Source organism: Muntiacus reevesi, chromosome 17 (assembly GCF_963930625.1).
Source record: "Muntiacus reevesi chromosome 17, mMunRee1.1, whole genome shotgun sequence".
NCBI lineage: Eukaryota > Metazoa > Chordata > Mammalia > Artiodactyla > Cervidae > Muntiacus > Muntiacus reevesi.
In genome coordinates this window covers 38,028,889-38,055,885 of record NC_089265.1, presented here as the reverse complement: position 1 = coordinate 38,055,885, position 26,997 = coordinate 38,028,889, and the positions used below count along the sequence as shown (strand labels likewise).

Here is a 26,997-nt window from a genome sequence, read left to right as displayed (position 1 = left end):
GAAGAATCTGCCTGCAGTGCAGGAGACCCAGGTTCAATCCCATGGAGAGAGGAACCTGGAGAGCTACAGTCTCAAAGAGTAGGACACGACTGAATGACTAATACTTTCACTCTTTCACACTTTCTCTTCGTAAACCTGCAGTAAGGTTCACGGACATACTAGGAAGAAAAGACACATCTCTGAGTCTCAGAAACCAACCTGTGAATCTTTGAGTGTTAATAATCCTGATCATTAACGACCCATTTTAGGGCTTAATTTCTTGGCCTATCCAGGTGCAAGTAAACAAACTGGCTCCTTAACTTGCATACAATCTCCCATTATGAAATATTTGTTCTAAATGATAGTTTTTCAACGTTAATACTGAAATCACGCATCAAGTTTTGACAAGGTTCCCGCATTTGGTAACATGAGCTGCTTCCCTAACAATGCAGGGATTTTTCCTAATAGCTAAAAACAAGGTACCGTCAATTGTGATTTGTATTTGTCTTTTTGTTCAGGACTATTCTGTTAATGTTTATAAGCTCTCGAAACAAGAGACGGAAATTCTACTCCCATCATTTTCTCATTTCAGATATGATTGAATAATCGTCCAAGATTAAGTGAGTCAAGTGGAAATAATTAGGAAAGGGAAAAAGGCCCAGATTCTTCAATTTTTGGTTCCATTACATTTTATTCCAAGAGCAAAGGCATTCTGTTACTCTGAAGCAAGACATACTTCCAAAGAGAAAGAGGTACAATCAAAGGCCTTTTGTTTTCCCTTTCTCCAATAAGCATCCTCTATCTGGGCTGTGCATGTTTATGCATCATCTTGCAGGGATTCCTTTGTTCTCCAGAAATCAAATGCCACCAAAATATGTTTCTGAAGAAACTCAGCCAGAAGAAAAAACAAATAGGATTTTTTTTCAGAGGGTTAAGGTTTAGTACCAGAACATTCTCATCAAGCATTCTCTATGACACTTTGAGCAATGTGGATCCTGGGGAATTAACTCATTGCCAAAAGGCTTAAAAATAATTACAATGAATTAACCTATTATATTAATTACAATTAATTTCCAGTTGAATCGAAAAATTCTCTCTCTCGGGGATTCCTCAGCCCTGACATTTATGAAGTGGCTTTGGCATATCATAGGTAATTAATCTCTAACAATCTGCTATCAAACTCATTTCCTTTGGGAATGACCAATTTGCAAAGAAAAGAAATGAGAGTGCAGGCTTAGAAAAATAGTATTGGAAGAAACTTCTTTGTGAACAAGAGGTACAGTTCAATTGGACACCCTGTATTTCTATAATAGGAGGTACCTATTTGGTTAAGCATTGACTTGAGAGGCCAAAAATTTTGTCTTAATGAACATGCCAAAATATCTGAATAGATACACATACGAGGGTATATGTCTCAATAAGAGACATGAAAAATAAATTCCTCTATAGATACAACAAAATTACTAGCTATCTAGTAAAAAAAGGTGATTGATGAAACAATTTCAGAGTAAGAACTAATGCTATGTGCCAGGGCTTTAACAATGCTGTCCAAAGGAACTTTCTTGGATGATAGAAAAGTTCCGTAGAGTACTAGTTTGTAGGCACTAGTCACATGTGATTAAAAAACACTTGAAATGTAGCTAGTGCAACTGAGGAAGCAAACTTTATTTATTTTAACCTAATTTTAATTAATTTAAATTTAAATGTAGGATAGTAAACTGCCAACTTACTGCATATTATCATGGTGGCAGTTCAGCCTTTGCTTAAATCCCTTCAATGACAGGGAACTTACTTCCTTACAACTCATTGTACGCCACTGTTAAATAGGTCTAGTCATTAGGAAGGTCTGCCTCAAGGTGATCTGTAATCTGCCTCCCGTAATTTCCACTCACTGGAATTTATTTTTCCCTTCTTCCCTCAGACCACATAGAATAACTCTGTTCATGGTCTACTTTACATTTCTTTTAATATATGAGAAGCCTCAAAATGCTGCAGTATCACAGAATTGCAGCCCTAAAAGTGGCTGTAATTTAGTTTCTTTGTCAGTTCTTCCTTAGCAGTTATTTTTTTTTCCCTTCCAGGTTGGATATCTTTAGTTTTTAATATAGATAAGAGTAATGGTAAGTAGGAGGAGCTTTGGTCTCTTAGTCTGACAAATTGTGGTTCAACTACCAAGTGATTCAAGGCAGATACATTCACTTGTCGGAGTGCAGTTTCCCTTCTGTAAAATGAAGATGATATCACTGAGCTATCTTGGTTGCTTTATGAAATAAATTAGATAATACTTAGAAAGTTCCTGAAACCCTGCTTGGTATGCAGAAGTCATCTAAAACGTCAGTCCCTGCTTTCTCATGTAGCATATTCTTACATTCACCATACCAATTTCTCTTAACACTGGAATTCACTGGATAGCTAAATGTGCACATGCTATCCCAATACAGTGAACGAGCTGTTTGACCAGGAGAGATAACAGAACAAACACGTCCCTTGTTCTAAATGTTCCACTTCTATCAATTCAACCTAAAGAATCGTTTCTTAAAATCCATGTTACATTATTCACTCATTCATTCATTCCATTTACTGAATTCCTTACTGTGCTCCCTAAACTATACTAGGCCTAGAAGATGAAGTCATGCCCACGATAACCTAGTTCCCTGCCCTTGATAGCGCAGCTCAAATCAAACTTGTCATTGGGTAAAATTCTCAGCTCCTTTTTTTCCATACGGGATGCTCTTTATTTCTGAAGGCTCTTTATGTTAAGAAGCTAGCTTTTTAAAGCTCCATGGCCCATTTGGTGGGACAGAAGCTCTTGGCTGTATTTCATTTGATTCTATCGCTCAACGGGCTACCACATTCCCCATTTCAGGGCCATTTACAAACTTAATGAAAATATTCTCTGGCATTAAAGTTGATGTTATATGATGGTTCTAAATTTCCATCCAAGAGTGAGTTATCTCTGGAAAACAGCCCATACTCTATTGACATTAACAGACATTAATAGCTTTCTTAAGCCATTAACAGTCACTTAAATAATTGCTTATGATATGGGTCATGAAAAATAAGAGTATGGGCTCAGGACCCCAAATTACCTGGATTTGAGCTTGTGTACCCTTACTTGTGAAATGTTAGACAACTATTAAGTAGTTAAAGAAATCGCTTTAGCTCACTTTTCTCTGTACAATGTGAGTAATTTATAAGGTGTTGTTGGGGATAACAGATAACATGAGATAACAAGCTATTTCACCAATAATGGTATATAGTCAACGTTTAACACATGCTAACTACTATTTCTATTCTTATTTTTTTCCCATTAATATACAGTGTGGAAACATTTATAGCACTCTATTGCATGTACCTTTATTTTCTTTTTTCTCCCATCCATCTTTAGATATTTTTCTCTTTATTATTATCATACAATAACATGGCAATATGACAAAGGAAAAAGAAGGGAGACTTTGGGGTCAAGTAGATAAAAATTCAAACTTCATCTTTGCTACCTACTAACATATCGCTTTGGCAAGATATTTAACCTTGAAAGGCTTCCAAATTATCCTCTGTAGAATGGTGGTGATAACACCAACAACATGGGGTTATTATAGGATTACAAAAGGTGATCAACAGAAAGTGACTAGCGCAGTACAATGTTAATTTTTTTTTTTTTTTTTTTTGCTCAAGAAGAAAAACTATTATAATTGTTAGGACTGATACTTATTATTGCTTAGCCACATAAACTGAGTCTGGGGCCAAACAGTGCCTTAATGAAGACATTAGCACAGTTTTTGCAGAATGACTATCACTCAAATTATTCTATTTCAGAAGACTGTAGCTAGCTTTCACTCAATTTTCTAGTTGGAATTTTTCAAATCCAATTATATTAGAAATCAAAACCAACAACAAAACATTTTCAGAATACCCTGGAGGATTTTAATACTTATATAGATGTCCTATTTACCAAAATCTGTACAATTATCTAGCTATCCTAAATAGAGTTGGAGAATTAAAGTTAAAAGTATGTTGAAATCAGAAAGGCATGCAGGTTGGATTTTCTGCATTGTTTTTTGTAAAAACATCATTTTCCTCCTAAGTCAATATTATTCTAAAACTGACACCAAGAATCCTGCTTTTTTTCTCTCATTGGAAAATGATACACAAATGAACACAGTCAAGGTAGATTCAAACTGCATTTGGAGGAACATCTAAAAAGCAGAACATTAAATTGAAGGGTAGATTCTTTTTTAGACAAATACAGAAATATTAATGTGGAATTTCACATAACCAGGAAAGACATCCTCCTTTACCCTTTGAGGCCTGGTTATAAGGCTGTAAAGACTCAAAGGAAGATGAAAGGTTTGCTTCTATCATGGCTTCATAAATTCCCCCTGACACCAGCTCATTGCCCTAATGTGACCACACACATTCCAACCCATGCAGTCAAGTGTGGCATTTTCTTTCTATTCAAGTATTCTCAAGGTTTAATTAAAGCAGCCAGCTATCTAGTAATTACGTCCCCCGTCCATCTTGCCAGCTTCTTATTGTCTTCCTTTGAATTGATTTCTGACTACAGCCCTTCATATGCTACAGTTTAGTAAGTGTGGGGAGAGAGTAACTGCAGAAGTTATTTTTCCTTCCTTTCATTTAATTAAAACAGATTGTCTGAAAAAGATTTAAGGCTGATTTTCACGTAGATCAGTGTTTGGACAATTTTTAAATGCCTACTTCTGAAAGTTGAAGGCTGTCATTTCAAAGGAGAGCACTTGCTTTCTCTTCTTCCATCCATCCTCTACTCAGCAGTCAGTTTAATTTCCCCCAAGCACTCTGCTGACAACAGCACCCCTGCTTCACATCCCTTCAGAGACTCTCCACCAAGCCCTGTTCATGGCCCAGACTCACAGGCTTTAACCGGTGGGCTCTCCCCTAGCAGGGTGCCTTCATGTCCCTCGCCTATTGCACACAGAGCCAACACATCCTCCTCTATCCCTGCGGTTCATTCGCGTTCACGTCTCATGCTGTACTTCTGGCCACAAGCTTCCCTCATCTGGAGGCCCCTCTTCTTCAGACTCTGCATAGCTACAATATATCCTGCATATTCTTCAAGGTCCAATTCAATGTCACTGCTTCCTCGAAGTCGTCTCACATCTCTTCATTCCAAATTAATTTCTTCCTTTTTAGACATTCCAACAGCAATTTCTCTGTATCACTCTGATAGTACTGTGGTTTTCTACATTCTGTAATACTTATTTATACATTATATATGTGTGTTTGTGTCACAGAAGATAAAAAGTCTCCTTGTAAACAGAAACCATGACTGTTTAATCACGTAAGCTAAAACAGCATTTCTTTTCACATGAAAGGTACTCCTCTATAAGTGTTTGGGGAAATGTGTGAGCAAATAAAGGAATGAATAACAAACAAATCAATAGCTACTAAGGATTTATTAATTTTTTAAGGCAGCCCCTAAAGATGGATAAAATCATGCCTTCACTGCAATGCAAGGGGTGGGGGGGCGGGGAGAGTGAGGTAGCATGCTGAAATTTTCAATTAAGAATGAAACAGGAACTAGACAAGTGAAACCTTAACAGAAGTTTGTTTTTTTTTAAAGATACTTGGAAAGTTTAATTTCTTTTAATACTCAGTCCCCATTCACACCAGATTTCACTAGATAACAGTATTCACATTTATATATTGCTTATTGGAAAGTGTAAATGAACAATCTTTCCAATAGGAAATGTTCATTCATTACTTTTGTACTTCCCATCTCTGATTCACCTGGAAGGGCTGGGAACAAATCCAACTTCCTACCCTCTGTTAAAGATTCAAGGTCCAGCATAAATTTGAGAAGCAGAACATGGAAATTTCAAGTTGAGTGGACCTGAAATGACACACTCTAGTCTTCTTTTTAACAACATACACAGACAAGACCCTCCATCTTCCGGACCCTGATTGAGTAAGTGACCAGTTGTGGCCCTGGTCTCCCTGCTCACTGCTCCACATTCAACTTTTAGCAGTTCCAGGATCTCTTCACCCCTGAGGTAATGCCAACCAAAGTAAGAGCTTGCCCACGGTACTATTTTCGTCAAGGCATAGAAGAATTTTACTGAAGGTAATTCTTCTGCTCTCACCTGAGGACTGTATACCTTAGAATGATGCATGAATCTCATGAGCTTCTAGCACTTCGGTGAAATGAAGCTCTTCTCTTTGGTCATGGAAAAGGAGGCCTGGTTCAGAGAAGTTCTTTAGAGTAAAGCCTGAGACTGGACTCCACTAGAGACTTCCTATGGTCTTTGCAGCTTCTGCCAAAGTTATTTTCATGTTTAGAAGCTACTTATTCCTCCTTTGGACACTGACATTACTTGGTCTTTCTTCTTATCCACCCCCTGCAGTGAACTCCAATCCCCTCTCCAAAAAATTTACCACACCCTAGAAATCCAGACTAGAAAGTCAAAAATCCAAAGACAGCATGGAAGGATAATGATGGCTGCCAGCACAGTGTCTGTGTACATTACATCTCAGAAACCCTGTCCAAGGCTACAATAACCTTGCTGGTTCTAACAGTATGGGGAGAAATGAGACTAGGTCAAGTTGAGGAAGCAGAAACAGGTATTGTCAGTATTGCATGTTGTCCTCTTAGCTGGAGAACATGATGCTATTTTTCTTTCCCAGATGTTCGGCCACCTACAAGACTTAGAATATATGCTTTCATTCTCAAGGTCTACAAGGAACTCCAAGCTCAGTGGTCTGCTGTGTCTAACTCCACTCTCAAATGCTCTAGTCCTCACGTTGCTTGTCCGTCATTTTTATTAGCACCCCTTGGAAAGATATTATTGGAAGTAATTTCACATTCTGACAATGCAAGGAGCTAATACAAGTTGTAGCTACTTCAGATCTCTGTAAAGAGCCCTGTGCACTGGTAACTTTTAGCCCACTAGAAATATGTATATACATATATATACATGTATATACATACACACACACACACACACACAGCACATATACTGAGGAAAGGAAAAGTGCCATCAAAAGACATATGCCCTTTTATCCCTGTAATCCTTCAAAGTAGAGCAAGGGAAAACAGATGTGCTACAGAGTCAATCAACATTTAAAGCCAGTGTAGGGGGCATATTTTAGGTCTGGCTTTAAGGGGAAAAATATAGATATTTTATTTTTAAATAGAAATTAAGAACTCAGCAGGGCTCCATGTAAAAGCAAATCTTACAAACAAAAAAATAGACACTAAGAAATAATCATTTATCCTTCTGAGAATTCTGTTTTATTGTCCACAGAAAGCAAAGTCTGTGCTTTTTAGCAGAAACCCAAGAGTCTGTTGACAATGAAAAGCACACATCTTTATGAAACTCTCATAGTAATCAAACTTCAAGGAAAGGTAGTATGCGAAATACAGGCGACTTAATTTTTCCCTACTATTTTGAAGATCAAAAGAATATCTCTATTCTACCAATAAGACACTCCCCCCACCAGTCTTCTACCACCCCACTGGGGGAGCCAAGCAAATTCGTTGGTTTCTCATGTCATTATCACAGGCTGAAATGATGTAACAATAACAGCAAACAGGGGTGTCCCCCTGTGCCAACTCTCTAATCAGTTTCAAAGTATGTTTTGTAGATTCTCACTGACACCATTCAAAGGAACTGGTCACTTGTGGTCTCAAAAGTTTTACAACAAATTGTGTGATTAAATTCTTTAAATATGTCTGTCCATTACTAATCCTCTTTTGCCAACATCCTTTTCAGAGAAAAATTGTGGCGCTCCATGGTGCCTGATTTATATTTCATTTTGAGAACAGGAAGTAAAGGGATTAAAGTTAAGGATTAAAACACTTACTCTTTACTGCATTTTTTTTTAACCTCCTGAATGGCTTCCTGGTTGCCATGGCTACTCTTCAGTGGTCCTTAGTCTTGAATGCATGTCTTTGCATTAATAAAATATTTTAAATGCAACTTCATGGAAAACAATAGGAAAAGTAGCTTTAACTTCAGTTGCTCTTAAAAGAAGAAACTAGAATATTTTTTAAAATTCTTTTTTCTTCATTCTTTTATTGGCATCCTCCAGAGTGAAATGAACTAAGAGACAGCACAGGCACAGTCTAAAGATATACAAACGAAAACCAGAATTATGCAGCAGGGGCACGGGATATTACTTTGAGATAGTGACTTGGCCCTCATCTTACAAACCAGTGTTTGTAGGAAGATTAAGGGTCTCTGGGAATTTCTCAAATGTTGCAACACCACAGAACGTTTTAAAGCAAAAATGCACGTAAATGCAGTGTTGCAATTCCACATTGCAAATACCAGCCAGGAAATGAAAAACTGAGGCTTTCACCACCACAAAGTTAACTTAACCATATCAATGTAAATATCACTGCTTTGTATCCAAGTCACTGACGGCAGCATTTGCACAGCAGTATGGCCAAAGAGGTGATAGCCACAAAGAGCAAGTGCTGTCAGGGCTGAAGGTGTCCGCACATACAGTGCACTCAGCTGATGCCGAGCTGGGTGTCGAAATAGAAGGGTGACGTTGACAGAAAAGTGAGCAAACACAACTGCATTTGCGTTGCTCCTTTAAAAACGCTCCCCTGACACTCATTTTAGAATGCACTGCCTACATTCTTTTTAAAAGCCAAGGAAAACTAAGGAGGTGGAATAGTAAAAAATCCATTTTAAGATCTATTCTCAAAGTCCAATAGCAGGATAGGCTCCAGGATAAATTGTGGAGTGCCTTCTAAAACATCACCCAGTCATTTTTTCCCAATGCTCCCCAAAGCGCAGTTTTTCTCTGCCTCCAGTGGTTTCAAACTATTCCTTGATCCCTCTGAGAGCCTACTGAAAGTACCTCCCCCAGATCCAAGTATATCCATCATTTCTCACTTCTTCTGATTCCATAATCCCATTAAAACTACCTTCCTCTCATAATACTCACGGAAGACAGACAAACTACTTGAAAACTTGTTATTGAAGCCATACTGATATATTAGTGGTAGTGAAGGGACTATAGAATTGCCTTTGCCACATAACAGAACAAAATTATACAGGAATCTTCTGGAGACAGTACCTGGAAAGAATGACTGTAATTGTGGAGATTCTAAGCATTGTAACAGACTAGTGATATAGATAATTCCAGGTATAGGTGAGCGACTCCCACATCAAAACATGAGATAACTGGTGCTACCCACGGGCAGCACCGTAGTATCTGAAACAAACGTGGATGGAAATGGCAAGTTATATCCAGATCCACAAGGTATATAATCATGTTCCTTCTTTCCTGGCTTCAGTCTTTTCTTTCGGAAATCATTTCTTCTGGGACAATCCTGAAGATTCAGGGTCATCCCAGGATAGGCTGGGGTTACTATTTGGCTGTTCTTGTACATTTGAATCAAGAGGCAGCAATAGGAACCTACTGTTGAGAGGCAATTCTCTGCAGGCATCTCAAGTTTCTCCACGTTGTGGCAACATAGGCATGGACTGCCTTTTTAGACTATCTTTTTTAAGGATGTTTCTATACCAAACAGGTTTGGAAAACTGACCAGGATAGTATCTTCTTTCTTAGCAAACAGCAGGCATACTTGCAAGCATTACAAAGATCCCTCACTTTTTGAAAAAGTTTGCTTTACGCCTCTTTGCTAAGTCACTTCAGTCGTGTCTGACTCTGTGTGACCCCATAGACGGCAGCCCACTAGGCTCCCCCGTCCCTGGGATTCTCCAGGCAAGAACACTGGACTGTGTTGCCATTTCCTTCTCCAATGCATGAAAGTGAAAAGTGAAAGTGAAGTCGCTCAGTCATGTCCGACTCTTTGTGACCCCATGGACTGCAACCTACCAGGCTCCTCCGTCCATGGGATTTTTCAGGCGAGAGTACTGGAGTGCCGGGCCATTGCCTTCTCCGTTATGCCTCTTAGCTTTTATAAAAGACCTACATAGTACCTGTTTTCACTAACCAAAAGGAATTTAAGGAGGATTTTCACTTTTGTGGAAAAAAAAAGTTTTTTTCACTTTCACAAAAGTGAAAAGCAAATATAGAATTCAGCGTTTGTTTTGTGGTGAGGTTTTATGGAGGCAGCGCACATCTGAAGCAGTGAGAGAGGCACCATCAACCTCCTTCCCCGGGAACTACACTACACTCAGAATCTCACCATCAAGCCTCTATAGCATTGATCTCCATCTGTGAGCATCTATGCTTTATCTCCATCTATTTTGTGCATCTGCTAGCAAGATGTGTAATTGCTTCTCTGCTTTATACCATTTCTGTTTATGAAAGGTTTCACAGAAACACTCTATTTTTGGATGACAGAAAAGATTTGGGTACTCTAAGCTCAGAACTCCCCTTGTGTAACACAATCCACTGAGTTTTCTTCACGTCACCCTGTGGGAACTCGGACTTAAGAAACAAGATGACACTGGCTACTGCTACTTCAGTGAGTAATAACCTCACCTTTGTCTCTGACCAGGAGGCGTGTGTCTTAAGTCAGCCTCTGTGAAACTGCAGCAGGCTAATTTATTCCCCTGTACCTAGGGTAAAATCTCAGATGCTTTATAGTTTCTGCCACTTATTAGACCATCCCCAGGATGTATAGAGGGCTGGGGAAAATATTTTTGCAGGGTTCCTGTCAATATAATTGATTCGAATCACCCCAAATCAGTATGTAGCATCACACTTAGAGCCAATCTTGGGTAATTCAGCAAAAGAAATGTCACATTAGCCAGCACGAATGATCTGCCCTCTTGGAATCTGGTCCAGCCTACAAGGCCTCAGGATGAGCCTAAAGGCATCTGTCCAAAAGCTCATTAGGGTACCTAGTTGACCCCACATATGGGGCCGAGGGTGAGAGAATGCCTTGAAGGAGAGAAGTGAGGGCTGGCACCGCTATGGGTGCTAGTCTGGGCTCAGGGTTCCCCACCTGGGTGGTACTGCTGGCCCAGTCACCAAAAAAGGGTTTTGAAATTTTAAGGAAGGCATTCCAAAGCATGGGGCTCCAGGGCATCAGTTAGGGGCCCAGCTATCGTCTTCTAAGAGAAGGCTACTACAGAGCTTCTCAGAATGATCCTTATGCTAAGAACTTGTTGACAAGTTACAAAATATCCCATGTTGGAAACTCAAGGCAGCCCACAGTAAGAATGGCAGAGTCAAAGGAGCACCAGATGTGGAGTCAGAACAACTTAGCTGGAGTACAGTTCTACTTACTGAGAGTGCTTTGTAAAGACATTTAGCTTCTCTGAGGCTTACGTCTTTCATCTCTAAAATGGGATTACAATAATAATTGTAACACTGCCCTTGTATAATTGTGAAGATTAAAGAGGTAAAAGGCTGTGAAAATGCCCAGTAAACTATGCTACATGAGTATCGAATGGTTCTTATTGTCCTTCTTCTCACTTCCTTTAAGCTTTTATTTTATAAGGGAAAAGAATAAAAATGGGTAACTGCACCCATTGTATTATTACTGGATGTTTAAAATGCCAATTCACTTCTTTTTGCCATCACTGATGGTTGAAGAGATATAAGTGGTGCTGAGTTCTTGAGTGTTTTGCTGTGTTGAAATCTCTGATTAATTTCAAGCTTAATATTCTGGGGTGGGAGGGGGCTCAGATCATTATGAACATTAGGTTCCTCTGTTCATTTATGCCAAGGTTGAGGGTACCCTAATGTGTCTGAGTATGACTTGAAAATTGGGGAACTTGTTCTTGACATTTTTCCACATGAAGATACAAGGTTTTTTTAAAAGAGCAGGGGAATGGATCATCCTTGATTGCTAATTTGAGTACAAAGAAATGAAACCTGACTTCTGAATCTGCTTATGTACAAACAAGAAAACATTGATGATGTCCCCTGTACTACCAATTCTATTCAAAGTCCATATTGAGTAAATATTACCTACAGCTGGGGCTTGTGTGCTAGCCTAGTCCATAGCACTGCTGTGAATCACAGCTTCTTGCCTGACAGATTCTGTCACCTCTTTACTTCTGTTTTCCCTTTTGAGCCTCCTTTTTCAGAGACCAATGAGGTTCTTGCCTCATGTTGAGTGATAAAAGCTCCTCATGTAAGTGATTTTTACTACTGAGTATAAGAGGCCCCATGTTTATAGAAGATAGAAAAATAATATACAGAAAGATATATAGCAGGGTTAAGCCACTGTGATCAACTAGATCACAACTCTGCTGCTGCCTCACTTCTATATTTTCTATATCTGGGAGGATCAAATGAAAATTGTTTGATCATTGGAGAATCATTTGAGAAAACTGATTGCCAGAAGTAGAGTGAGAGAGGAGAGCAAGGTCTAGTATAGGAGAGAAGACAGCAAGAGAGGCCACTAGCTGGTCAAGAGGATTCAGGATTCTAATGTCACACTAACTCTGCTGCCAAAAACACTTGTAAACCTGATTATAAAAGTATGTTCCAAGAAAGTACAAAGAGATAAGACCTAGAAAAATGTAGAAATAGAAATCTGTACCTCAAATTTCAGCAAGGCAAAAAAAAAAAAAAAAAAAAAAAGATAGAGTCGAGAAATGCAACGGATAACCAGAATGCTTAAACTTAATGCTTGGAAAGACTCTGGAAATAATATAGGTTAGTTTCTTTCAAAAGAAAGAAAGTCAATGGGGTCTAGGATGGGGTTATTGAAAACAACTAGAGAATTCCCATTTCCTTTTTAGATACCATTATGTGAAAGCCACACATATAATGAGCCTACAATTCAACAACTTATTTAGTAAAGTCTCTCCTGATATTCTTTTGTAACCTGAGATAATGATAGCATTTCGGAGAAAACTGAGAAACCTGGAACTGATAATGGCCCTGCTGGATATGGTCATAACTGCATAAGCCACTGTATCTAAACAATATTGATTAACAACAATAATCCAACCTAATTGTCTTATCTCCTTTCACCCTAGGTCCCTACTTCATGCTCCATATTACCACTATAATAATCTTTCTACATCAGAAATCTGACCACCATTTATCTTTAAACATCTTAGTATGATATACAAGGCCCTATGACATCAGCTCCCTGTCAACCTTTTCAGTTCAATGCTGCCTCAATAACCAGGAAATGACACTGCCATCTCCTGTGACTCTACCTGAAACTGTTTTCTGTGGCATTAAGGAAATGAAGAGAACAGAAAGTCATGCAATCCATACACTAAAAAATCCAGAAGATGGGTAATAAGTAAAAATTATAGGATAACAGGAATATTAGTACAGAATTTCTAAATACACCAGTAAGGTCATTAACAGAAATAAAGATGCATCCTTGGAAGAGAGCTTCTGTGTGGGTGTTCCACGAAGGCAGATTTTTTTACTTAATTATATAAAGAATGTTTGAACATACTAGACTTGCTAAGTAACAACAAAAAAAGGATTGTCTTAAAAATCAGAAAGCTGAAGACGTCATGAAGAGACTTTATGAACATCTTTTGGGACTTTTTGAATGTGATTCCCCATACTGGACTCCAGGGAGGATGAGCTTCCACCTAAGGACTCACAATTCCAAAGGACTACAGCTGTGCTCACAGCTGACCGTGTGCAGTGGCAGGACAGCAAGCACCCAGCCCCAGAAAGAGGAAAAACATCTTTCTAGTCCAGTGAAAAGAACAGCCCTAACAGTTACTGAAGAGTTAGTCCTCAGCAAAAGCAGAGACAGTGAGCATTTAAGATGTCACATGACACTTTGCTAGAGTCTATAAAGAGGGGTCTGGATTGCCGAGTAGCAGAATAATCATTTTCCAAAATGTTCTGTGGAACACCAAGGTTACAAACAGTATATCAAGACTTAATGGGAAAAAAAAAAAAAAAAGACTTAATGGAAGGCTTTGCATTAGGCAGTGCTAGCTAATTCTGGAGTACATTCTGTAGGTCTGGCAGGAAAATAGCATACCACCTTTGGCATCATATTGAGCTCCCTTTCCACTTCTAAACTTTCCCATTTCTCAGAAACAAACTAAAGAGAGTAGAAGTTTTTTAAAAAAAAAAGTCATCTTGAAGTCATCCGGACCATAAAAGTCAAAAGAATAAAATAAGATAATGTATACAGTATAGCTCTGAAATGTTAAAGTATTAAATGTGGGAAAAATAAGATTACCACTATTATCACCATCACTATTAAAATAACTGAACCACAGACATTGGATTCTGCTTGATGAGCAACTCAAGTGGTGCCCTGCAGAAGGCTCAAAGATCTATTCATCAAGTTCCCCTAACTTTTCAAGTATGAATTCAAATAAACCAGCTGAGGCAGGAAAAATCTCTTCTCTTAGAAAATTCTTGCTATTGTCTGACTTTTGCCTCTGTGCACCACTAATAAAGGGGGTTCCCAGGTGGTGCTAGTGGTAAAGAACCTGCCTGCCAATGCAGGAGATGTAAGAGAGGTGGGTTCGATCCCTGGGTAGGGAAGATCCACCGGAGAAGGGCATGGCAATCCACTCCAGTATTCCTGCTGGGAGAATCCCATGGACAGAGGAAACTTGCAGCTTCTTATGGTCCTTATGGTCATAGAGTCGGACATGACCAAAGTGACTTAGCACACACCCACACACCACTAATAAAAGCCAGTTTCCCCAGCAGAAATGGATGATGACAAGGTATTTTTCTCTATTGTAATACCATTTCCAACTCCCACCCCTGTGGCCTCAGCTACCTCCTCCAAGGATGGAGCGCTGTCTCATATAGGACCTCAACAAGCACTGGGCGTGTAGCTACTTCTTCACTAGTAGCTACCACATACCTAGGGGATTGCTGTTACTATCCAGATTTCACAAATGAGAACAATTTGACAGAGGCAAATTCAAAATAACAACAACAAGGTCTAAAATGGATATAAAAGTAAAACTCTTCTGTATGAAATCTATATTTACCCATTTCCCATTCACATAACACTATCCACAGGAAAACTGACAAGTGGTAGGGATTTTCAACCAAAAGACATGGATTCTCTCCAGTAAGTTTGTCTAGTAAAGATTTTAAAACCCACAAATAAGACCACAAATGTGTTTCCAGTATGAAGAAAAAACAAAATAGATATATAAACAATTCATAATTACATTATGATTTCAGTTTCCTTTAATTGTTTTTAAACAGCTAAAATCCCTTTGAGGGTAAAATAAATTAATGGAGAAGTCTTGAGTGGAGAAAAACAACTTACTAAATTTCAACAATCACTTGTGTTCTCTCTTAGCAACCCTTAGTAGATAACATGATTTAATTATAGTAATAATAGTTAACTCTTATTGGCCATGTATAACATACCAGACAACATGGTAAGCATTTTACTGTCATTATTTCATTTAATATGATAAAAACACACTATATTAACAAACATTATATGACATAAACTTATGACAAGAATGATCGAATTAAAAGTTAACATGATAAACTTGTATGATTCTGTAAGTTCTCTGATATATAACATAGAATTGTTGCTGTTTAAGCTGCTAAGTCATGTCTGACTCTTAAAAACCCATGGACTGTAGTCTGCCAGGCTCCTCTGTCCATGGGATGTCCCCGGCAAGACTACTGGCGTGGATTGCCACTTCCTTCTCTAGGGGATCTTCCCAACTTGGGGATTGAACCCTTGTCTCCAAGGGAAGCCCATGACACAGAGTAAATGTTTTAAAAAGCATCTGGTTATTTGCTTAAAGTATAATTCTCCTCCACTCTCTTAGTATGGTATCTATAAATGAATTGGCATGAACTAATTTGCTTTGAGTCATCACTGGTATAGTAAAAGAGAGTAAGATTAGTATATCTGATAATTAATTTCCTTATGTTTTCCTAGTAAGTAATTAATTTGCACTAAAATAAATTATATTTTGAGTTTTACCAGGCCCCATTTTTGTCACTAGTATCAGCTTCAAATAAAGTACTCTCAGTTAAATTTTAACATAATGTATTTTATTTTGTGGGTGAGATGGTCAGTTTTACATGTCTGTTTGGCTAGCCTTTCCCTCCCCAATTATACAATAAAACACTAATCTAGGGTTTTTTTTAAGGTGTGATTAACATTTACAATCAATTTTTAATCCAATCAGCTGAAAAGGCCTTAAAAGCAGAACTGAGGTTTCCCTGAGAAAGAAGAAATGTCACCCGTGGGCTGCTCATCCAATCCTAGAGGCAGAAACACTGGTACCGTCTTGACTCTACCCTTCATCTCTGGCATCCAATCCATCACCACTTTCTGTCCACTCATTTTTCTCTCAATTGCCACTATCCTTGTCCAGGTGTCTATAATCTTGTAAAACTGCATACCATCCTAACTGGTGCAATTGCTTTAGACTCCTCCATTAATTTACTGCACCCTACTCCCCATACTTGAATTCACCAGCTATACAATCAGCCCACCACCTGTCAAAATCCAGCTTTAACATCTCTGACTGCCTCAAGGGAAAGGAGCCTATCTTACCATTTTTGTATTCACAAGCACTTATCAAAATATCAGACACACAATACATGTTGGGTAAGTAGGAGTCAATCCTCCAGAACATAAGAAGCATAGATTATTCTTAGTTGGGCAACGTTGTGGGGGTTTATTATAATTAAAGCCAGGTGAAACAGTCACTAGATAGCTTACATTTCTTTTGGCTCAGAGGGTCTTTTTTTTTTTTTTAATAACAGCTTTACTGAGGTATAATTGATATACAAGGAACTGCACATATATATGTACAACTTGATGGGTTTGGACATATGCAAACACCCATGATATCATAACTGCAACCAAGGTAATAGGCATATAACACACCGCCCAGAGTGTTTGCTTGTGTTCCTTCGTATGTGTGTACGGTGGTGGCGGCGGGGGGTGGGGGGTTCTCTCTTTTTTATCATCAAGAAGTCTTAATTTTGGAAAGTCAGTGAAATCTATGGGGTTTCTCCTTAGAAAAATACATTTTACATAATTTCTGAGATTTCATGGACTTTCTAGAACTCACTCATCCATGTATTCCCCTACGGTCCATGGACCCCAGGTTAACCTCTGAATAGAACCAAGTATGGCAGATTCAAGTTTGATTTTAATTCCCTCTGGTTTAGGTCGCAACTTCCTTTCCTTCTTTTGGATCATTTTTGCACCACCATCCAAGCATCCATATGACCTACAGAAACTAGCTATTAGTCATCACTGAAAGAGGTCTTCATCTACAAGAATATTCAGTTCTTACAAAGAAAAACAGTTTCAAGGATACTATTGTTCCATTGTTGTTCACAATAGACCATCCTGGATTGCAGGTATGTGTAACAACACTTTCTACCAAGATGGTTACCCTTTTACCTTTCAGGCCCTATGTTTGCCTTTCAAGATAGCTATGAAGATGGGGAAATGGAAAAACCGGGGGACTGTAACTTAAGCAAAGTCAAGGAGCAATTCATAGTACTGCATAAAAGAAGCCCATACCTTCTGACTTCCAATCCAGAAACTACTCGTGAGACCCAGCCACCTTCCCAGTATCCACATGAAAAGTTTTCACATTAGGCTTACCCAAGCCCCAGTGTAAAGTCACCTGAAAATAAATCTTTGGAGCTCAAGACACAAACAAGTAGAAAAATATTACTCATGGATAGCAAAGACAAAATTCAACTGAATCTGAAAAGAAAAGTCAGGAGAGAACTAGCAGAGGAGGCTGTAATTGCATGAGGGACCAGTTCTTCAGAAGTGGAGACAAAGAACAAAACCAAGGAGGGCCATGATGAGCTGTCATGATATCGTAAGACACTATGTTTAGGCAGCAGAAAGTCTGAAATAAATGCTTTTATTATGAAATCATTTTGATCAAGAATCCTCAGGATCTAATAAGAGAAAGGAAAGGAGAAGTTTGGAAGGTTTCTGTCAATCAATCAAAAAAAGTAATTATCTAGGAACCATCTCTATAAGGTGTCTGTGCTAGGCACTGTACAGCCTGAACTGCTCACTAAAGCACCTGCCATGAGCCCCTCATTCTTTACATAGTTGGCCAGAGCTCTGCCACACACTCCTAAGTTTTTGGTTCTAATTAAGAATTTTCAAGGGGAATAGAATGAAAACTACTGTGCCATACGTGACAAAGAACTGTGATAAAATCAAGAACAATGTAGAACTCCATTGATCTCCCCATTTCTTTAAATGAGAGAGACTAAAACTTCACTCCTTAAGAGTACCTATCAGTCACAAAGGAACTCCCAGATACCATGTTCCAGAAGCACGCTCTGTGTGACTTTATTCATAGCAATTCTGCTACTGCACAGAGCACGTGTCTCCTTGGATCTCTCACTGGAATGTAATCTTCAGGAGGGCAAGTTTAGTTCTCACTTGTTTTTAAATCCCAGAGCTGATGCAGGGTCTCACTTGCTACTTATGCTGACTGCTCGTGCATGTGCGTGCATGCCCAGTTGCTTCAGTCACGTCCAGCTCTTTGCAACCCTATGGACCGAAATGCTGCCTATCTGAGTCATATTTTCAGGTGGGAGATTCAAATAATGCTTTTCACTGTCTAGCATCCAGTTCCTCTAATGCCGACTGAGGAAAGGCTGCCACAAAGTTTAACTACAACAAAGTAAGATGATTCTGACATCTACTGCTATGCTCTCAGCAGTAGAATCTTTTAAAAGAAGCTCAAACAGAAAGGTACAATATTTCAACTTAAGCAGAGCTTTAAATTTTTTTGCAGGCAATACAGTTTTTTCATTTCTAAAGTGGTCATTTGAATGTGTTTCTGACCATCTCACCTCAACAGTTCCCCCTCTTTTACCTCCATGTTAAACTTCCTCACTGCTTCCTTGCCTACATTTATGTTATTTTTTGTTCATTTTTTTTATTATTGCTGGATTTCATCAAGATAGTTTGGCTCTATGAGGACAAAGAATATGTCTGTCTTATGCACACTTGCATTCATGGGTCTAATCCAATGCCTGACATAGAGTAGGTGCTTAATAAATATTTGTTGAATGGAATAAATTACTTGAGGATGTATTTCTCAAATAATTTACAGAAGAGTAGTTTGATGAGATGTTCTAGAGGAAAAAGAAGATTGTTTTGTTGGCCAAGTAATACTGAATTAAATCAATCAAATTAATGTTAGTTTCCCTCGGGAATATTGGTGGATCTAAGGTTCTGAGAACTCTTACAAGAGGGAAATCATTGAGTATTATTTCCCAAGTTTATATGATAACAAAAAAACTTTCTAAAAGAATTACCTGATAAGATTCTGTAGATTGTGTTCTAGAGAACACACTTTGGGAAACACTGCTTTAAGGGCTAAAAAAGACACTGGGCTAGGCTCAGAGATGCGAGTATTTATTTTTCTGTATTTACAAGGCTGAAGACAGGTTCTCTGATCTCTCCAGAAAGGAACAGAATATTTTTCTAACTATCTATTTACTCTCACGGACAACCATCTCTACCCTTCCACTTTCCACCACCAAATGGGAATTCTCAATTCCTTTTCATTGGCTCCAATCACCATGTAGCATTAAAATGTTCTCAAAAGCACAGCTGGTTTCATATTGGATCTGCTTCACAAAGAAGCCTCCAGGCAACTGGTTTCAACTCCAAATCAGTATTATCAACTGGGGGTTACCTTGACTTTCTTTTTCATTTACATTTAATTATTAGTTAGCATCACTATTTTGAGCTGAAATTGTTTATTTTACAAAAGCATACCTAGTGCCTTTCCTGAAATCTGTTACCCTCAACCGAGACATCAGGGCATTCAGGCAGGTAGTATGTCTCACCATCATTTTGAGGTGTAATGTAAGTAATCTGTCAGCAACAACTGCTAAGTAGAAAAGTTAATAAGTGACTCAAACACACACACACACACACACACACACACACACACACACACACACACGCTAGTGCCATTTTAATGTCATCGCTGTAATAGCATCAGTTTTACTCAAATTCCAATATGATTTCCTAAATGTGAGTGGAAGAAGAGAAGCCACCAGTTCATCTTGAAATGTTATGTCTATAATATGTGTCTATGACTGACATTCCATTGAGAGTGGAAGGGTAGAGATGGTTGTCCATGAGAGTAAATAGATAGTTAGAGAGATTCTTAATTTGTTCCTGAGCAGGAAAAAAAAATGGAAGGAAGGAGGAAGGAAGGAAGGAGGGGGAAGGATGAAGGAAAAAAGACTGTCAAGATCTGGGAGGACCTCTGACTGTGTGCTTCATCTGTATATTCCATATGCTATGTAGATGATGACACAAAATAACTGATAGAAAAAGTAAGTCCCACTAACTCTTTTATACATGCTTTCATTTAAGGGAATTTTTGAAGATTTCAACAAGTGCACAAAACAAGGTGAGCCTCTGTTGTGTTTAATGAAATTGTTTATAGTTTTGAGTATATATGGGGTGCTGGTGGCTCTGAACAGATTCCAGAGTATCACCAGTTCTACATGAAGAGAGTTGCATTAAATAAGCATTTCTATTTTAGCCAGAAAGCTATATAGAGCTGTTCTCTAAGTAGAAAATACATATACATGTTGCATTCACATACACTTCAAATGCTACACTTGCTTGGTTTTAAACAGCCCATGTTGAGGTCACAAAAGTGAAAGTTAACTACAGCGGGTCAAAGGTGAATGTTTAACAAACATTTAATAAATCACACCCAAAGTTTGGAATCTTTGTGGAAGTGTAAAATGGACAAAGGATTCACGTCATCTCTAACTTTTGGCCCAGTATTCTTTCCATTAACTTTTTAAAAGTCCATTTGGATAGCAGGCCAGAATCGAAGGAAACCTCCCTGCTTATGGCACTTGCAAGGTGTAACTGAAAATTTCTAACAAAGCTCACAGCCTTGAGGAAAATTTCAAGTGGCTTATTGCTTTAGTTTTTTCTTATTTCCCCACTCATTATCGGACAAAATTGAAGGACAGATTCTGCCTTCTGCTCTGTAGACTGAATTCTGTTCTCACTGGAGACCATAGCTGGTGACTTGAGTATTTTGCTACTCATTTACCTGTGTAGCCCTCTATTTAATGGACTCAAGATCTGCAAAGCACATTCTATGGAAGAAGTCTGTACATCAGCTGATGGGATGTGTGGGTGTGCACACATCAGACAAAGAGAAAAGTTACTCTGCATGCAATGAGCCAAATTATCCCAATTCTTTTGCAGAGGAGGTTTTTTTTCTTTTTCCTTTGTTTTCACAGCTTGAATAATATTTAGCTGAGTTTTCAGGTTCTTGGTTTTCAGTAGGATCCAACAGGTGTGGGAAAGGGCCCCCTGCCCATGACCAGGGCATCACTTACAAGATCTCTACCCCTCCTAATAAACATTTGTCTTACGGGTAAGGGTGGCTTGTCACTGACCATGATTTCAGAGAAAGGCTTCATAAAGCCAGCCATGTTAAGACCAAAATAATGTCATTTAGTGTCCAGGGGGAGGTTGAAAAGAGGATTAGAGGCAGGCAGGCAGGCAGGGTATATTAAAGGAGTCCATGACTAACAGGGTGTGACAGAAAAGAGTTTTATTCTTTTCAACAAAACAATTCCCTAGGGCTGGGACCATTACTCCACTGTGCCTTTATCACCTTGGAATTTTTATGGTTATTTTTGATGAATTCACATTTTTGTAAAGGCTTTTTGAAATAATGCCAATTTTCAATTTTTAATTAAAGTCGTAAATAATCTTAATTCTGCTTTAAAAGGGTTATTGTTTCTTACTTTTTTAAATCATTGCTGCCAGGAAATATTCCAAATACCAAGCCCTGATGTGAGTTAGTAATTAGAATCTCTCCGAGGTCTAGTAACATTCTACCATGTAAATACTACATACCAATACAACGTTGCAAGGTTTGAAAATGTGGATTGACTGATTTCAGGTTTATTAGCACTGCTTTTCCTGGGAGTGATATTACCTCTTTTTATTGGATAGCACAACTTTCATCATTTTAATTTCCATGAATTAGTCCATCAAAGATCCACATAGGATTTTTAAAATCTTCAGATTAAAAGGCCAGGTTAAAATTTGGAAAGTAAACACAGTAAACTTGTCACTAAGGACTAAGCAAATAAAGTCAGCCAAATTCAATTCAGTCACAGGAAAGAGTGAACAACAAAAGCTGAATCATTGGAGTGACAATACCTCATTTTATATAAGACAAAATTAAGAGAATATTGTAATATTTGACATTAGATTGTAATTCTGCCCCTTGAAAGAATATCCTTTTATCCAGATTGTCTATTAAAGGTTCTTAAAAACTGTTTACAAATTTATACTCTTAAGATCTGATTATCTTCTTTAAATTAGTGCTTCAAACATCTTTTGCAGAATCATAACTACTCTTCCCTTATAAAGAAGCTGAAATACTCTGTGTCTGAGCAATATAAGCTATTAATAATTCCTAAAAATATCTCATTATGTTTTCATACCTACTGTCAACCTAGGTTACTCTCTTGGGTTGAATATCATATTACGGCTTATCTGTCTGCGTGTGAGACTTACATTCTGTCAAGTCCACAGTTGTTATTCTCTATGAAGATGCTCTTCAATCTCATAACAAATTTGCTAATACAGCAAAGCCTCATACATTTGGGACAACTTGGAGGTAGACAATGGTCAGATTTAGGGGGAAGAAACTCAGCAAGAGGATTTTTTAAGAAACACAACTTACTATTTTAAGTTTACAAGATACACATGGATAATGTCCTCCTAAACAATTAACAGTATGTCATTGTAACAATGGTGTGTTATTTTAAGAATATTAAACATCCTTCTTACAACTTTATTTTTATTATTAATTCACTTAGTTCCTTTGCTGTTTTAAAATACAGGAACATATTCCAATCCATGTTGAATGATCATCTATTATGATATATTGATAATGATCATCTATTACCAGTTGACTGGGATTCCAATTAAAAAGATTTAACTATACTTATGTGGGCTTTTCTACTGGTTCAGACAGTAAAGAATCTGCCTGCAATGCAGAAGACAATGGTTAGATCCCCGGGTCTGGAAGATCCCCTGGAGAAGGGAATGGCTATGTACTCCAGTATCTTGCCTGGAGAATTCCATGGACAGAGGGCCTGGTGGGTTACAGTTCATGGGGTCACAAAGAGTCAGACATGACTGAGTGACTAACACTTTCACTTTCAACTATATTTATAGAGGAAAAATAAATAATTTTAACAACTAACTTATAAGAGTGGGCTTGTATGTCATTAAGAATATCTATTTTAAAAAAGAACTTTTATCAAATTTTTCTAACTGGACATTTTTCTAACTCATAGTGGAGAGGTCAAATTATTTCCATATATGAGCCCTCAACTGGCATTGTACTAACACCTCCTAAGGAAGAAAAAGCTCAAGTAACAAAAAGGTTATGGAGCATATCCCCAAATAAAAGCACTAAATCCCTATAAATCATAAAAGAATGAAAGATTGTGGCTAGCTGGAAGCCATGGTGACCTGAAAACCATGCCATAGGGTTTAATAAAACCATAGGAGATCACAGACATCACTGACTCAGTGGACATGAGTCTGAGCAAACTCCAGGAGACAGGGAGGTACAGGGAAGCCTGGTGTGCTTCATGGGATAGCAGAGAGTAAGACATGACTTAGCAACTGAACAACAACAGTGTTCAGTCACTTGAAATAAGTTTAGTCTTAAACTTCCCTTAAACTTGTTATGAAGGGCTCTTAAATGAATGAGGCACCCATCTAAACACAAGTGAAAAACCAAGGTCAGGTCAACATATTTTCTGCCATAATTGGAACATATTTTTTGGTCCAAAAATTTACAAAGTCTGGTATTAGAAAATGCCTTGAAAGGTAGTAAGCTCTTTGTTTCCCAAGATGTTAAAGAACAGTATTGTCAGCCACTTGCTGGAGATCTTACGAAGTCAGGAGGACAAGTCAGGTGGGTTGGCAGGTTGATCTTTAGCATTTCTTCCAAATCTGAGAGATACTACAGTTTCTAAGAACTCTGAGAGATGCACTAAGCCCTCAATGATGTCAAAAGTGATTTTAGGTTCAATTTCTCAGACTTTCATATATAGTACCTATTAAGAAACGTGTTTTTCTAAGCTTAAAGGGAATAATGCTCTATACATACTCATCCTACCGTCTTCATCAGAGCTAATAATTTTAGCCAATTGATATTTTATGTTTTTTATTGCTATTTATTAAGCACTTATCACAAGAAAGAGTATTTGTTGTGTTGTTTTCCCAATTCAATTTTCTTAAACTATTTGAACTTAATTTTGTTACTTTCCAGTTTTGGTGACTTTCACTAATTTCATCAACTTCTATTATACAAATCCTCCCCAGAAACTCATATCTGATTACATTAGTTATGAAAATCACAGCCTTGCTGATACTTCATGAAAGACTTCTCTACTCAGAGTCAAAAATATGTTACACTTTGAGAAGCATTAGGATTACCAATGTCCCACAGAAGCTCCCAGTACTGCAAGAGGAATTTAAATGTGCTTTTCCTGGCTGGATAAATTTTCATTTAAAATTACCTTTTTCCTTGCTTGCTGATCTTTGGAAGAATGTGCCTTCACATGCTTTCTTAAGGAACTTGGGTCTGTGTAGCGTTTGGTGCATCCCGGAATTTGACAAGCATAAGGTTTCTAAATAAGAAAGAAAGAAAGAGCTGTGGTTAAATCATAAAGGTAACTGAGAAAGATTTACTCAAAGACTATTGACTTCAGAGCATGAACTGCTGCCAACTGATTAATGTCAATTGCTATGTGATACTCATGCATTTTAATTAGAAAGCCCAGTAAGTTTGCATCAAGGCAAAGAGAAGAATAAACTTTCAAGAAACAAAGAGATGGCTTATCTTTGAAGATTTTTAAGAGACTGCTACAGAATGCCCTCTTGCCACGAAACCTCCTGTGGCATTTTTCAATATGAAAATTATTAGTATCTCCAGTCATACTTACAATTATGTTCCCCTGAAAACAATCTCTGGTACTGTCAGAAATTAGGAAACACATATTCTTTAAGAGTTCAGGTATAAGAAGCTGTAGAAAAGTCCAGAAAAGACTGGCAATGTTTCAGAAGAAACCTGATTCAGAAAGAGAGAGGGAGAGAATTAAAAGGGAAAATTAGTGGAAAGTAAGTAGAAGACAGCAGGTTTCAAACAACAGACACATGAGAAATCAGCCAAAGAAACATTAATATTATTAGTTGCAGAGGAGTCCTGCTGTTAGGCCTAGATTAGGTGAATAAGTTCTTGGCTGAGCACGACGAGAAAGAAAACAAGTTCTGGCTACTCCAATCCTCCCATGCGCCTGAGAGATGTAAGGTGTGGAGCCCAAGACAGAATCTAGCATCTTTTTTATTTTTATGACCCTGGTGATTGGTACATGATAATTAGGAATGACTGGATGAGAGCATTACACATTGATTCAAATTTTAGCAACTATTCCTACTGTAACAACTAAATTCAAACCCAAGGTTTGAGAATGTGACTTTTACACTGTAGAATAAATAAAAACTTTCTTATCATAAGAACTGAAAAAAAAAATAAAAACCCAAACTACAAGATTAACTGCATTTATAAGATGTATTAACTGTCACTCATCTACTTAGTACCTCATCTGGTGAGACATTAAATTTGTGCCTGCATGAGGTGAAATGTGAGGAAGAGAACTGAAACTGTCTCTACAATAGAAATCTCACTTTAGAAACATACTATTCTATCGACCAACCCCACTCCCCCCAAAATTCAGGTTGTTTTCCTTAGTATTTATATTTTGTTCCTGTTCTCATGCACTTGCTTGTCATTTTGTAGGCCAACATTTGTGTGAATTATATTATTTGCTTTCTAAAAACCATATATGTGTTTCACTTTTTTATTGCTATTGTTGCTAATTTTTATTCCAAGAACAAGATGAAGTCATGAATATATCATTTAGTTTGACAATCCTAGTTTGAATTCTAAGTTTGATTATCTGGTGTGTTTGTTCATTGACTAACTGACTGATTGAATGAATGAATCACTCAGCAGCTCTTTTGCTTCCATAATGTGCTAGACATTGTATCACATATCAGGGGTCTAACAATGAACAATGGATGAACCAGCCTCTCAATAAGTCACAGTTTCTGCAAAATGATGAGCCAATTACGGGCTGAAGTCATCTGCCAAGGAAGTTTCCATTGGGTAAACAAAGGTTTTCTTTAACCTGGGAATATTTTCTGGGTTCACAATTTTTTTCCCCTAGTCTTCCCTTTCCTGCATGGGGGGAAATAAGCCAGCATCTTTACTGGCAGTCATGTTATGACCACATAAGTTCATATTTTGCATTAGAGATGCTGTATATAAAAATTGGGGGGAATATTAATGCATTATATAAATTGATGCCATTATTATTACAATAGTCACCATTACTTGGGTTGGAAAGATAAGAAATGGTTAATGTCATTTTGGATTTGATTTTGAGATACTCTTGAAAAAGGCTTGAATACTGACCATTCCTCCCATCTAGCTTTCAGTCTCTCCCCTGGGATCAGTATGCCAAAACAGCAATGCCAGGGACTGGTCTAAGTGGTACAAGTGTACTGGTCATTTTAACTCAGATTACCTAAGCTTTAAATGGCATGTTACACTTCATCAAACTATATTCTTCATTATTTTCCATTTATACTATAAAATTATTCCCCCTGTTTAGACATTAAGATGCTAATAGAGGAATGATTTAATAACACTTTCCAGGGTTAGAATTATGAACTCAGTCATCTTTATGGGCAAATCATTTTCCTGGAAGTAAAGAATCCATTTAATTGAAGTAAGATACTTTATCTAAAATTCTGATAGTATTAACATAAGGAGTTATTAGCATAAGGAGTACTTAATGAAAGGGAATGTGGACCTAAATTTTAATAATAAATTCTTTAAGCAACAAGAAGGTAGTTTGGATTTCAGAGAAAAAAATGATGGTTTTAAAAGATTTAATGGAGAAATACTTTAAAAAAAAAAAAACAGCTAAGTTTTAAAAGCTACTGCATTGAACTGAATCATGAAATTATTATCTTAGGTAGTTTTTCTCAAAAGTTTTCCAAAGGGACTTTTTAAATTCAAAATG

At 37.7% G+C, this 26,997-nt stretch overlaps 1 protein-coding gene across 4 annotated transcripts in view; it reads right to left on the bottom strand.

Moving 5' to 3' along the window:
* Nucleotides 1-26,997, bottom strand: part of GLIS3 (GLIS family zinc finger 3) — a 475,107-nt gene that overhangs the window by 85,583 nt on the left and 362,527 nt on the right. For all 4 annotated transcript variants that reach the window (XM_065907922.1, XM_065907921.1, XM_065907924.1 and 1 more), the window contains one exon: nucleotides 24,427-24,537. In XM_065907922.1, the coding sequence (XP_065763994.1) occupies nucleotides 24,427-24,537 (111 nt within the window). The remainder of the gene's footprint in view (nucleotides 1-24,426; nucleotides 24,538-26,997) is intronic.